Source organism: Episyrphus balteatus, chromosome 4 (assembly GCF_945859705.1).
Source record: "Episyrphus balteatus chromosome 4, idEpiBalt1.1, whole genome shotgun sequence".
In the NCBI taxonomy this organism is placed as follows: Eukaryota; Metazoa; Arthropoda; class Insecta; order Diptera; family Syrphidae; genus Episyrphus; species Episyrphus balteatus.
The window spans coordinates 79,400,204-79,413,618 of NC_079137.1; the positions used below are offsets into that span (position 1 = coordinate 79,400,204).

General features: G+C 32.4%; 2 protein-coding genes across 2 annotated transcripts; both read left to right on the forward strand.

Annotated features, from left to right (window-relative positions):
- Positions 1–392: 392 nt before the first annotated feature.
- On the forward strand, positions 393–5,634 carry LOC129918581 (lipoyl synthase, mitochondrial). The gene is made up of 4 exons (XM_055999200.1): positions 393–546; positions 604–945; positions 1,015–1,171; positions 4,976–5,634. Exons 1-4 carry the CDS (start codon positions 508–510, stop codon positions 5,551–5,553), a joined length of 1,116 nt encoding a protein of 371 aa, XP_055855175.1. The 5' UTR covers positions 393–507; the 3' UTR covers positions 5,554–5,634.
- A 136-nt stretch (positions 5,635–5,770) lies between these two features.
- On the forward strand, positions 5,771–12,359 carry LOC129918580 (cationic amino acid transporter 4). The gene is made up of 2 exons (XM_055999199.1): positions 5,771–6,411; positions 9,360–12,359. The coding sequence occupies exons 1-2, from the start codon at positions 6,270–6,272 to the stop codon at positions 11,189–11,191; spliced, it is 1,974 nt and encodes a 657-aa protein (XP_055855174.1). The 5' UTR covers positions 5,771–6,269; the 3' UTR covers positions 11,192–12,359.
- The last annotated feature ends 1,056 nt before the right edge of the window (positions 12,360–13,415 follow it).

Sequence of the window (13,415 nt, forward strand, 5' to 3'; positions counted from 1 at the left end):
TGAAAAGGAGGTCACACCCTACTAACAATTTTGCTTCTATAATGCTTTACAGAAGCAACAATTGCATCTGTAAAGCTTTATAGAACCAAAATTGTTTGTCGGGCAACTCACAAGTTGGATTTTTGTTAGTTAAGAAGTTTGTGAGAAATAAATCCTCACGAAATCGAGTTATGATCACCTTGTGAGGTTTGCAAGAATAGGGGGAAACCTCTTTTAATGTAATTCACACAACAAAAAATTTATTGAACGTGATTAAACCATCATCCCAAAGTAAATTGATATACGGCACTACAAAAAAGTACCTACAAATTGTAGTAGATTACCTCGTTTCACACATCTCTAGGAAATCCCAGTATTATTTATTTTGACACATGACATTTCTTTTCACACCTTTCAAAATAAAAAAAATTTGACCATCAGCTGTGTCTTTGTGGTATTATTCAATTTTCTGCAATATTTTTGTTTTATTTATATTTTTATTCCGCGACATAATTTCACCACAAAACCATGTTACGACAGTGCGTTCCCAAATCTCCAGTCAAATCTGTAAATTATATAAAATTCATTTAAAAACAATTCACAACTAAATTTCCAACATTTCAGCTTGTTTATCGTTGCCAACACACTGGTGCTGAGAAAATCGAAGAAATCCGTGAACGTTTGGCCAAAGGACCAAAATTTCAAGATTTCGTTCAAAATCCAAATTACACAAAAGAAGAATGGAATGAATATGAGGGAAAACTACGTCGTGAAAAAGGAGAAAATGAAAGACTTCGATTGCCTCCATGGTTAAAGACAACCATTCCAACTGGCAAGAGTTTTAATAAAATCAAGGAACAATTAAGAGATCTTAAATTGGCAACTGTTTGCGAAGAAGCTCGATGTCCTAATATAGGCGAGTGCTGGGGTGGTGGTGAACATGGAACTCAAACTGCCACTATCATGGTGACGTCAATTTTATAAGTTATCATTAAGTGACTTTGTGATAACCTTTTGTTTGTTTATGAATTCTAGTTGATGGGGGACACTTGTACACGCGGTTGTCGCTTTTGTTCGGTTAAAACTGCGAGGAACCCTCCTCCATTAGATCCTAATGAGCCCGTGAATACGGCTACAGCTATTGCTTCATGGGGATTGGACTATATTGTCCTAACTTCAGTCGATAGAGATGGTAAGCTACTCAGTTAACTTTAAAACACATTCGACATATTAAAATTTAAAACTCAGAAGGTTTGGGTGAAATTGAATCGATCCTGGAGTGTCGAGGCGCAAAATGACTATACTATACTAAGAGATGAATTTATTAACTACTCTAATTTTCTTTATTCGAACTTTATATCTAAAATTGAAGATGATCTTAAATCTAACCCGCGAAATTTCTGTAAATATACAGGGTGTCCCGGAATGAGATAAGAACATTTTGGGATATGATTCTTGGGTATATTCTAAGAAAAAAATTAGTTCTACAGTAACTCTCTATCTGCAAAGTTGATACCCTTTAGCGATGATATAAGAAAACGCTTACTTTGGTATGCCTTTACTCATGTTAATGTTAATAACTCCGTTAGTACTTATGATAGAAACTTCATTAATGTCTTGATTTTTAGAAGAAATGCTATTCTTTGTAACTGCATTTAAAAACTTTGTTTATTGCTCAGATATTAATTTTTAAAAGGTATTCTTTTTGTCTTGTCCATAATAATTTTGGACTTTGGGAACGATGCAATATTTAAGTATAATGAGTTATCTATTTCGTATGATATCTTAATTAATTCAATTTATGAGGCGGTTGATCTTTATGTACCTAAGAAAAATACCATATCGAATTCTAAACCTCAATGGTTCAACAATCGGTTATGCAATTTAAACAATAAGAAACATAAAGCATACAAGTTATTTCGAAAATCCAATAACGATTCCACTCTGTTTAATAACTATAAACAAGCTCAGAAAAATTTGGATGTTCTTAACAAATTCTTATATAAAGACTACTTGTTACGTACTGAATTAAATTTGAAACAAAATAGCAAATCTTTCTGAAGTTATATAAATGGAAAAAGAAATTCTAATGGCATTCCTAAAAATATGTTTTATTTAAATAAAAGCTCAACTGATATTCATATAATTTGCAATTTCTTTGCTCACTTCGGATGTACCTACTTCTTCTATTTCTGACTGCATAAACCGTCCATTTAATATAGGAAACGTTTATATAAGCAAATTTGATGTCATGGAAGCTTTATATAGCCTGAAATTTGACAAGCAACCCGGTCTCGATGGTATATCTCCTGTTTTTGTTAAACAATGTGCCAGCGCTCTTTGCTTACCATTGATACTTCTTTTTAACAATTCACTTAAAAAAGGTGCTTTAAAAAAAAAATGGAAAAATTCTTTTATAACTCTAATTCAAAAAGCTGGTCCTAAGCAAGATGTAACAAATTATCGTCCAATTTGTAAACATTTAGTTTTTCCTAAACTTTTCGAAAACATTATTTATACAAAATTATGCTTAAAGGTATTTCACCTCATCAACATGGTTTTGCCGCTGGGAGATCTACCGCAACGAATCTTACGATTTTTTGCAACAGTGTTGTTAATTTCTTGGAAAGTGGATCTCAATGTGATGTTATCTACACAGACTTCGCCAAAGCTTTCGATTGAGTAAATCACCATATCTTGATGAACAATTTAAATAATTAAGGTTTTCATTCCAACATTCTTAGGGCGATTTTGTTCACTATTGGTCAACTTGAAGCAAACTCTCAAGTTAACAAACTTGAGAGTTGACTCAAACTCGAGAGTTAAAACAAAAGTTGAGAATCTATTTTGTTCACTATTTTTTTCTTAACTCTCGAGTTTAAAAAACAAAAGTTGGCTAACTTTTAGTTTTTAAAATATCCCTGGGATATTTGTGACAGTAAACATAAAAATTGTCAGTTTATAATCATATTTTGAATGCTTTACGTCAGTTAGAATTTTATAAAGGTTTGTGTTGTATTTGGTGTTCAAAATGTCGAATTCTTTTTATTATTAACAACGAAACGATTTTTGTCCGATTGTATGTGCGCCGTTTTTCAAGAATTACAAATCCAAATCAAAACAATTTTGCCATACGAATTCATTTGATAAAATTATATTTTTTGTGTGGCTGTTAATAATTGTACCTAAATGCGGAATAATTGAAATGTATGGAATTGGACAGAAGTGAAATTATTCAAGCCTTTGCCCCATCGGGAGTGATCTTAAACAGAAACTTTAAAAAAATTCAAGAAAAATACTACAAAATCATATACTTCAAGATCCATAACACCAGAAAAAAAAGAGTTTTGTCTTAAACAGAATAAAAACACATAATAAAATATACAATGCAGTTCTTTCTCTGTTTTATGTTTTATTTTTTTCATTAATTTGTTCTTTATTCGTTAACGCCAACAAAATTTTGACAGAAAAATAAAAAAAAAAATTATTTTGAAGCAAACTCTCAAGTTTGGTTGCCTAACTTCTACTTTTTCGGGAAGTTGAGAAAACTGGAAGTTGATAAACTCTCGAGTTGAAAATCGAAAGTTAAAAATGTCAACTTTCAGTGAACAAAAGCAAATTGGGAAGTTGAAGATAAAAATCCTCAAGTTATGTTCAACTTCGAGTGAACAAAATGGCCCTTAAATGGTTAGAGTCGTATTTATGTAATCGTATCCAATGTGTCCGTTTAAATAATGTAAATTCCATCCTATCAATGTTTCCTCCGGCGTCCCTGAAGGAAGCCACCTAGGTCCCTCTATTTTTAGTTCTTATTAACGATATTTCCTCTCATATTCAATTCTCTAACAAACTTTTATTTGCCGACGACTTAAAAACCTACTGTCAAATAAAGTCGTATTCTGATTGTATACTTCTTCAAGAAGATCTTTTCGTCTTGATGCGTGGTGTAAAAAAAAACAACTTTTTCTCAATGTGTTCAAGTGCTGAGTTATGTCTTATTTTCGTTCCCAGTCTCCCCTGTTTTATACGTATAAAATTGGTGATACACCTCTGATCAGAATTAATGAACATTGACTACATTGTAGCTAAGGGAATTCTATGTTAGGTTTCATATCGAGGTACACGAAAGAGTTCACAGATCCGTATACCCTCAAATCCCTTTTCAATTCCCTTGTTCGATCCGTTCTAGAATATGTTGACTTCTGTTATTGAATTAAAACCAATTCCAGACAATAACAATAAATATAATTAAGTTTATTTAATATAAAGAAACAATCCAACTCAATTCGCAGTTTAACAAGAAGTGAAAATTTAAATAGAAAATTATTGACAAGAAAAATAAAATAATAAATTGTTAACTTAGATTCAAAAACACACAGTAGATTTATATTAAGTGTCGTATTTCAACAGAATAGTGCTCTGTTAATTAGAGCCCTTTTTATAAAAATGCCTCAGAAAGGCTTGAAAACATACAATAACGTTTTAAAAGACTTGTGATGTATCGTTTGCATTGGAACATTCGAATGCCCTTGTATGAAACTCGTTGTTAACTTATTGGCCTAATGAATAAAATATGTATAAAAATGTATAATATCTGTTTCATGAAATAATAATACAATAATAATAATAAACCATGGGAGCTTGAAACAAGGTTTTTTCCTTAAAACCGGAAGAAACTGTTCAATACCAGAAAATATTATTTCTTTAAAAACTACATAGCTACGTACATATCATTAACAGATCTGTTGCAAAGTCTAAATTCCCAACCAATTGAACTATAGAAATTGTTATGTCCTGTAAAGTCGGCCTTATTAAAATTAAACTTAAAGCAATTCAAAGTTTCACGTTTTTTTTTTGTTAAATTCATAAAATTCAAAAATTACATAAACTGCTGTATGATGAATTTGGTTACTATTAATTAAAGGAAAATCTCATTCATATATATAATATTTAATATCACTATTACATTATTATTATATTCCTGTTTCTTTTATAGATCTCCCAGATGGCGGAGCTGCCCATATCGCAGAAACAGTCAAAGAAATCAAAGAGAGGAATCCCAATATCTTTGTGGAGTGTCTAGTCCCCGACTTCCGTGGAAATCTCGATTCAGTAAAGACCATCGCTCGTTCAGGACTCGATGTCTACGCACACAACATCGAAACAGTCGAGAAACTCACTCCCTTCGTCCGTGATCGTCGTGCTGAATACCGACAAACCTTGGCCGTTCTCAAGGAAGCCAAGCAATTCAACCCAAAACTCGTCACAAAGAGTTCCATAATGCTGGGTCTCGGTGAAACCGATGAGCAAATCGAACAAACTCTCAATGACCTTCGTGAGGTTGGTGTCGAGTGTGTGACACTCGGTCAATACATGCAACCCACAAAGAAACACTTGAAAGTCATCGAATACGTGACTCCAGAGAAGTTCAAACATTGGGAAGAACGAGGCCAACAATTGGGATTCCTCTATACAGCCAGTGGGCCATTGGTTCGGAGTTCATACAAAGCTGGAGAGTTCTTCATAACGAGCATTTTGAAAACTAGGCAAGAAACACCCGCCGATAAGTTGTAATCGCCCACAAACAAAATAAAGCTTAGCTAACCTAGTTACAATTGTTGTTGACATAATAAATAACAAAAATCTCGATTAAAATGTTGTTGTTTTTTCTTTCACTCAATTCATTCATTCATAATCAATCAATTCAACAAGTTGCCGCAAGCATCTTTTGCTTATGGGCATGCGCCATGCAACGTCATCTATTTTTTGTCCTTTCTTGACAGGAATTGACATTCTGAGAATCATTGGTTTTTTTTTTTCTTGTCTCTCATTCGTCTAACAAGTGAGGAAAGGTTTGCTAATCGGATTCATTGAAATCCTTTCTTAATTTAATCCTTTTTTCCAAAACCATCCCAAGACCAGTTGAAAAGTTAACCAATCATAATTTTAAAGTCGAATCGTTATCGTTTTCATCTAAAAGTATGCAATCAATATAAAAAATCGAACATATGTCGTGAAAAGGAAAGCTTTGCATAACGCGTAGGCGGTCAAAGTCAAGGAAACCATCGAGAAAAAAACGTCCATCGAGTGTTTCTTTTTTTTTTGTAAAGTGTTTTTTTTTTTTCTTCTACTGCCGTTGGACAAAATCGAAACAAAAAACGAAAAAGATACACAAAACTGTGCATCTGGAATATAAACGAGAAACGAATAATAACAATCTTTTGAAGACACAATAAAGCGCTATTTAAATAAATAAAAAGAAGAGATAGAAAAGAAAAAAATATCAACAAATGCCCGGCACACGTCGCATTATACTCGGACATGTCATGTCCGGGTTATGCTCGAAAATGAATCGCACTAAACCAGTTCCAGCTGATGTCATGGAGACTCCACTCAATCGATGTTTAAATACATTCGATATTACTTTGTTGGGTAAAATTGTTTAAAATTTCAATTTCTTTCTTATAAATATTTGTTTTAAACTCTTATTTGTTTAATTGAGTTGTAGAGTTTGTATTTTATTGGAAGTAAAAGAAGAAGCTCTCTGGTTCTAACACATTTCTGTAGACAGGGTTTATTTTAAGTTGATATAAAAATCGATAGCAATCAACAGTGGCATTCTATTGTGGATGAATGTAATTTGATATCAAAATTTTTATTTAATTTTGTTTTTTCTCATCAATTTTAGAAAAAAATTGATATGAATTTTTGTTTGTTTAATGGAAATATGAGAATTATGGGATATGTGTCTACACAGAGATGATTACATATTGGAAGTTTTTTTTTAGGGTAGCCATACTTACTAAAATGGCTAAAGTTAGGTTTTTGAAAAAATAACGCTTAGAGCAAAGAAGATTTCAGAATAAGTTTTATAATCCATTGAACCAACATTTTATAATTATGAAATTAAAGTGAAATCTGGTAAAAGGAGGTAATACGAGATTCATGAGCGAGTTAAGTTTATTTGTAAAGTAGGTACCTACTGGATGACCAATCTCAAAAATTTGTATAATGTAGGTAGGTACTAAAAGCAAGTCAACGATATGGTGGAGAGTGTCAAACAAATAGATATCGCAATTTTGGCTCGCTGTGTGCCTACTTCTATCTCAAGCTACAGTAAAAGCCACTGACGCAATTTGCTTTAAATTTGGTAGTTAAGAGTTTTAAGTGATTCCCTAGATGGGAAATTTAAATTTATAGGACCAAAATTAACGTTATTTAGTATGAACAAAATGCAAAAGCTTGTTTTTATCAAGAGCGGTTCTGAATATTTTGATTTAAAATACCTGTGGCAAATAAGATCCTACTTTTGAAATGAAAATAAAATAATTTTTAAACGGTTATTAAACCTTTCGGACCCAGCGTTACTCTCATGTAACATTTTTTTTTAAAATTCGTAAAAAATATTAAATTAAACAATTTTTTAGGTTACGATGGCTTGTTTTATGTTTTAACTACAGTGGTAAATATTCGTTTACAAAAATTGGCCAATATAGTTAAGGTTTAATATTCGCAAATATTTTTCTAAATCCAAATTATTAATATGGATGTAAATTTAAAAATATTTACATATAAAAGTATTTAACATAAAAAATCTTTTATATGTTAATATTTTTAAATTTACCTTCATATTATTTAAAAAAAAAAAAAAAAAATTCACAAGTTAAAATTTCAAATAAGCAACACATTTTTAAGTTAAAGGATGATTTTACAAAGTTCTGAAAAAAATAAGAAAGCAGAATTTTGACCCTGGCAATTATTGAAAAATCGTTTTCGAAAACGGAAAAAAGAATTTTTTTGTAACTTTGTTTTTTTTTTTCCTTAATAATTTCGATTTGATTTTATGGTCAAATATTTCTTTGGACAGATCTGGTTGCTTTATCTAAGACTTAAACTGCTTTTTCCAATGGAATAATCTGTAAGCTTAGTTCAGGATTTTCCTGTATTAAATTCCATTACGACATGTATCAAAATTAGTGCTTTTTAAGAATGGCGTTGACATTGTTAAATATTAATATTTCATAAAATTGAAATTGCACATTAAAAAAATAAAATCCGTTGAGCTAGTGAAAAACTAGAAATGTAAACAAATAGGTATATCTGTAACAGGTATCGGTTTTCCTAAGCTAAAGTTTTTTTTTTTTGCAAATTCTAAACCGGGCCTTAAAAGTGCATTCAATATATAAAACTTAGCGTAACTAATGCCATTTAAAAGGTTAAATTATTGTTAACAAAGGTCAATTCGTCAGATTCATTGCACACGATTAGAACAATGTTAATTAATCTTTAAGATTTTTCAATAAAAAAAAATGTTACGTATACACCACAGTGAACTTCGAAGTTAAATAGCAAATATATAAATAAATAAATTTTTTTAATAAGGATTGCGTATTAGTAACTTTATATTTTATGCAAAGGCAGTGTTTAAACACTAAATTTTCCTAAATTAAGTAAAAAATATAATATATTTTATATGAGAACATATTATGTTCTCATCGTCAAATTACTGAATATGAAATTTGGTCGAGAGATTCATCTAATTTTTAATGAAAATTCGTAAACTGAATTTTTAATAGAGTTTTTATTTTTTTACTTGCTCTATAGGGCAAGTATTGGTTTCGTGTAGAAAAAAAAATCGAGGTTTTAATCAAAACCAACATTACGGTGATGGAGAAGATCAAAAAAGTGGTTTTCGTCATGCCGTCCGTCGGTCTGTGCGTCTGTGCGTGTGTGCGTCTGTGCGTCCATCTGTACATCGAGCTAGGGCCTAAACGGATGGATGGATTCGCTTGAAACTTGGTACAGATGATTTTTACGTAATTCCCTAGACCCGTTTTTTTTATTTTTTTAATATCTCCATTTTAACGCATACCTCCCATATAACGTTTTCGAGGTATTGCAAATTTCTCGAAAACGGCTCTAACGATTTCGATCAAATTTGGTGTGCGGAATACTCTTATTGATTCCAACAAAACTGCGTTTTTAGTTTTTCTCAAAAAATGCGGAGAACGGAAATATGGCGTTGCCGTTTTTCAAAAATTGACATATTTTTTAAGTTTATATATTTCATCAGAGCATTAGTTAATTTTATTCAAAATTTAGAGACATAATTTTGAAGTGTCAAAAATAAAAAAAAAATTTTAAAAAGTTTTTGAAAATAATTTTTTTTAAGTTTTTGAAAAAAAAATTTTAATTTTAATTTTTTTAACTTGCAATTTTTTTTGATTTTTTTTTCTCGACACTAAAGAAAATCTTAAATTTCCAATAGCTATTTAAGATAACGATACTTTGAGCAAGTACGTGCGACCCCAGTCGTGCATTTTATTAATTTTATACGTACTTGAATAATTTAATATTTTTAAAATTTTATTTTATTGCAGGAATCGGCCATATGGTCGGTGCTGGAATCTATGTCCTCACTGGCACCGTTGCCAAGGATATGGCTGGTCCTGGTATAATTCTATCCTTCATCTTGGCTGGTTTCGTATCAATGTTATCAGCCCTCTGCTACGCTGAATTTGGCACAAGAATCCCCAAAGCTGGATCGGCTTACGTCTACACTTATGTCTCAATCGGTGAATTCTGGGCTTTTGTAATCGGATGGAATATCTTACTGGAACACATGCTGGGAGCTGCTTCAGTCGCTCGTGCCTGGAGTGGTTATGTTGACTCAATGCTTGATGGATGGGTAACAAACACCACTGTTTCAGTTACCGGTGAACTTCACGAACAACTTTTTGCTAGACATCCCGATCTAATGGCATTCACAGTTTGTTTAGTCTATGCAGCTGCCTTAGGTATGGGCGTTAAAGCCACTGCAGTTTTCAATGGAATTCTAACAGTAGTTAATATTTTGGTAATGTTACTTGTTATTGGTGTTGGTTTTTGGTATGCCAATCCTAAAAATTGGTCTGAAGCTGAAGGCGGTTTCTTGCCATATGGATTTGGTGGAGTTGTTGCTGGGGCAGCAACATGTTTCTATGCTTTTGTTGGTTTCGATAGTATTGCAACGTCTAGTGAGGAGGCTAAGAATCCAATATCATCTATTCCGATTGCAACGATTCTTTCTTTAATTGCTGTAAGTGTGGGATATATTTTGGTAAGTGCAGCTTTGACTTTAATGATTCCAATTAGGGAAATCAATCCAGCTGCTTCTTTACCCGAAGCTTTTGGCTCGATGCATCTTCCTTGGGCTAAATATCTTATATCGGTTGGAGCTATTTGTGGAATGACCACCACTTTGCTGGGATCACTTTTTGCTCTGCCAAGGTGTATGTATGCCATGGCTTCCGATGGACTTTTATTCTCTTGCTTTGGGAAGATCAATGTCAGTACACAGGTTCCAGTCTTGAATTTGATAGTTTCTGGAATTCTTAGTGCGATTTTGGCCTTGCTCTTCGATCTGGAAAAACTAGTGGAGTTTATGTCCATTGGGACTTTATTAGCTTACACTATTGTCAGTGCAAGTGTTATTATTCTGCGTTATCGACCACTTCCTTTGGAAGAAACTGCAGTCTATGCTCCTGACACTCCTGACGAAGATGAAGACAATTCATCCCAATCCAGCATCGATACAGCTTCACCAACAAGTGATCTGATAGAAGTTGCTTTGGCTGGCAGACTTAAGACCCAATTTCGCTGGCTCGAACCACTTCTTGGTCGTTTCGAACCTGGTGCAGCAGTTTCAGCTTCAGTTCTACTTTTCACCATGTTAAGCTTTGCAATTTGCTTTCAACTTGAGGTTTCATGGTCAGAATTGTACTCGGGCACTTGGTGGGCTCTGATTCTCTATGGTTTCTTGATTTTCTTTGCCGGAGCTTGTGTGGCTGTGATTGCAGTCCACCATCAAAATACTAGAGGTTTGAACTTTAAAGTTCCCCTGGTGCCTTATGTACCTACTTTGAGTATATTCTGCAATGTGGTTTTAATGGTTCACCTTAGTGCATTAACATGGTTAAGATTTTTCATTTGGGTTTCAATTGGAATGTTAGTTTATTTCCTATATGGAATTCATCATAGTAAAGAAGGTGAGGCATGTTCGACTTATTCGATGTTAATGACATCTTCTGAGGCTGCGAAGAGTCACTGGGGAGCTACGGGAGGACGAATGGGAAGTAATGGAAAGAAGTCTGTATTCCATCGATTGATTGGAGCTAAAAAGGTCATTGATGACAAGAAACCCATTGTCGAAGAAGACGAAGAGGAGCCTTAAGTTGATTGTTAGGGTTACCGTTTTTTGATTTCTTTTTATACCTACCTTCTGTTCGTCATCTATCATTTCTAAATGAGGTCTATGGAGTCAGTGACCAAAGAAGACTAGTCTTTTGTATACCTTCTTTTTATATTGTTTTGGCAGTTTAAAGACCTTAACGTGAATATCATTTTGGTTTTTGTAGAAGCTTACCTCATTTCTCGGAGTATGTACCTATCTCTCACATCAGCTCCTTTGTTTTGTATTTTTATATTTTGCGATCATTTATTTGTGCTTATTCAGTTGGCAAGATCCAAGAGAAGAATGGGATCTCAAAGCTTGCTCGATCTTGTTGGGACCTGTTGCCTCTGATTGTATGAAATAAATTTTTATTATGCAGCTGAAAACGTGCTGATTTTGTGGAAGAAGATGGGGGGAAATGAAATGAGTGAGGGTTTTTGTTTATAACCGGCACAAGTTTGAAGCAGCCTGATGGGAGCTTGTGTAGTGCATGACATATAGATAGAACAACAACGCATTTAGAGAAAGAAAGTCAAATGAATGTTGGAGTGTCTTGAGTGTGTGGCATTAGTCATTAAAACACTGAGGCTTACAATGGCGCAGTAAGTGTCAAGACTTACAACAAGTTCTAAGAAGATGAATGACTTTGAAACTACAATCTTAAAGTAGATAGGTTGTTTTATTTTTTTTTATAGTAAAACGGGGATACCCCTTTGTTTAAAAATTTCAGTGACAAGGTTTTTTTTTTATCGACAATAAATAGTTTTTTATTTGTACATATTTACAATCTTCAAGTATTAATCGAATGTACTTGAAATATGACACAGCATGATCATTAAATTAATTGGAATTAATAGGTCAAGCTATTTAAGCTTGACAATTGCGATGGGTTAATGATCTTGTCAGTGATTTTTTATTGATCATGCAAATTTCAAGTTAGTAGGTAGGTACTAATGTTGTCGTGTATTAAAATAGTTAAAATTATTGCTTCTATAAAAATTCTTAAGATTTCAAGAAAAACGTGTTCTTTAAATGAAAAAAACTTTTTCTTGATACTTTAACTTATTTTATTTAAGAGCTTAAAGAGAATTTTTCTAGGAGTGACTCTGAGTGAAGCTTAAGTTTAGTTCCATAGTGTTTTTGCTGCATGAAATTTTATGCTTGGTCAATAGACCCGTTGCTAAAACGTTTGGTTCAGTTGTGGTACAAGTTTTCATCTCACCGATTTCGTTGGGTAAACTGTAATGCAAGTTTGGTTCAAACACGAACTTCAAGATTTTAAAGTTTATGAATCTTGAACCAGAACCGTAGTTGTCATATTGATACCAAAATTGTCATATTGACCACAAAAAGTTGTTATATTGACTACCAAAAGTTTTTACTTAATCTGTCATATTGACTACCAAAGTTTTCATTTTGACTCCCAAAAATTGTTAATTGGGCTACAAAAATTTTCACATTGACTACCAAAAGTTGTAAAATTTACTATCAAAGTTGTTATATTAATTACTGAAGTAGTCATTTTTACTACCAAAAGTTATCATTTGACTACACAAACCTGCGTTTGTGTGAGAAGGCCTTTTTTTCGGGTTGGGGTCAAAATTCTGCCGGGGTCAAAATTCTTTTATCAAAATTCTGCTTTCAAAATTCTGCTTTACAAAATTCTGCTTTCAAAATTCTGCTTTTCAAAATTCTGTTTTTCAAACTTCTGTTTTTCAAAATTCTGCTTTTCATAATTCTGCTTTTCAAAATTCTGCAAAAAATTAAAAAAGGGTTTGGAAAATGTTAAAAAGCGCGCGCGTTTTAGCATTTTCCAAACCCTTTTTTAATTTATTGCAGAATTCTGTAAGATCATCTTTTTGAAAATTTGTCATTTTCTAAATGCGTATTAGGTAATTTTTGTTTTATGAATGAATAAATTTGAAAATTTTAAGAAAAGGTTTAATATAAAACATTTCCGAAAATAATTAAAAATTTATTAATTTATCAAAAATTTGAATAAGAAAAAGAATATTTTGTATCAAACAACATTGGTTCCAATTAGTTTACATATTTTATATGAAAGAAAGCCAGTATATGGAATTCAAAAAATATTTGCGACACTTAAATAAAAAAAAATTAGGAAAGTACCAATGTTGAATTACATTAATGAGGTGTATTTTTCTTTAGCCAGTGCATATGCTATAAAAAAAAAAACAGAATTGGCAGAATTTTTTTGTTCAAA

Bases quoted from the DNA above. Each gene is read 5' to 3' on its own strand.
- LOC129918581 (XM_055999200.1), top strand. From the start codon at position 508: ATGTTACGACAGTGCGTTCCCAAATCTCCAGTCAAATCT. The intron at 946-1,014 runs GTGACGTCAATT...TATGAATTCTAG, and splicing joins CTCAAACTGCCACTATCATG to TTGATGGGGGACACTTGTAC. The intron at 1,172-4,975 runs GTAAGCTACTCA...TTTCTTTTATAG, and splicing joins AACTTCAGTCGATAGAGATG to ATCTCCCAGATGGCGGAGCT.
- LOC129918580 (XM_055999199.1), top strand. From the start codon at position 6,270: ATGCCCGGCACACGTCGCATTATACTCGGACATGTCATGTCCGGGTTA. The intron at 6,412-9,359 runs GTAAAATTGTTT...ATTTTATTGCAG, and splicing joins ATTCGATATTACTTTGTTGG to GAATCGGCCATATGGTCGGT.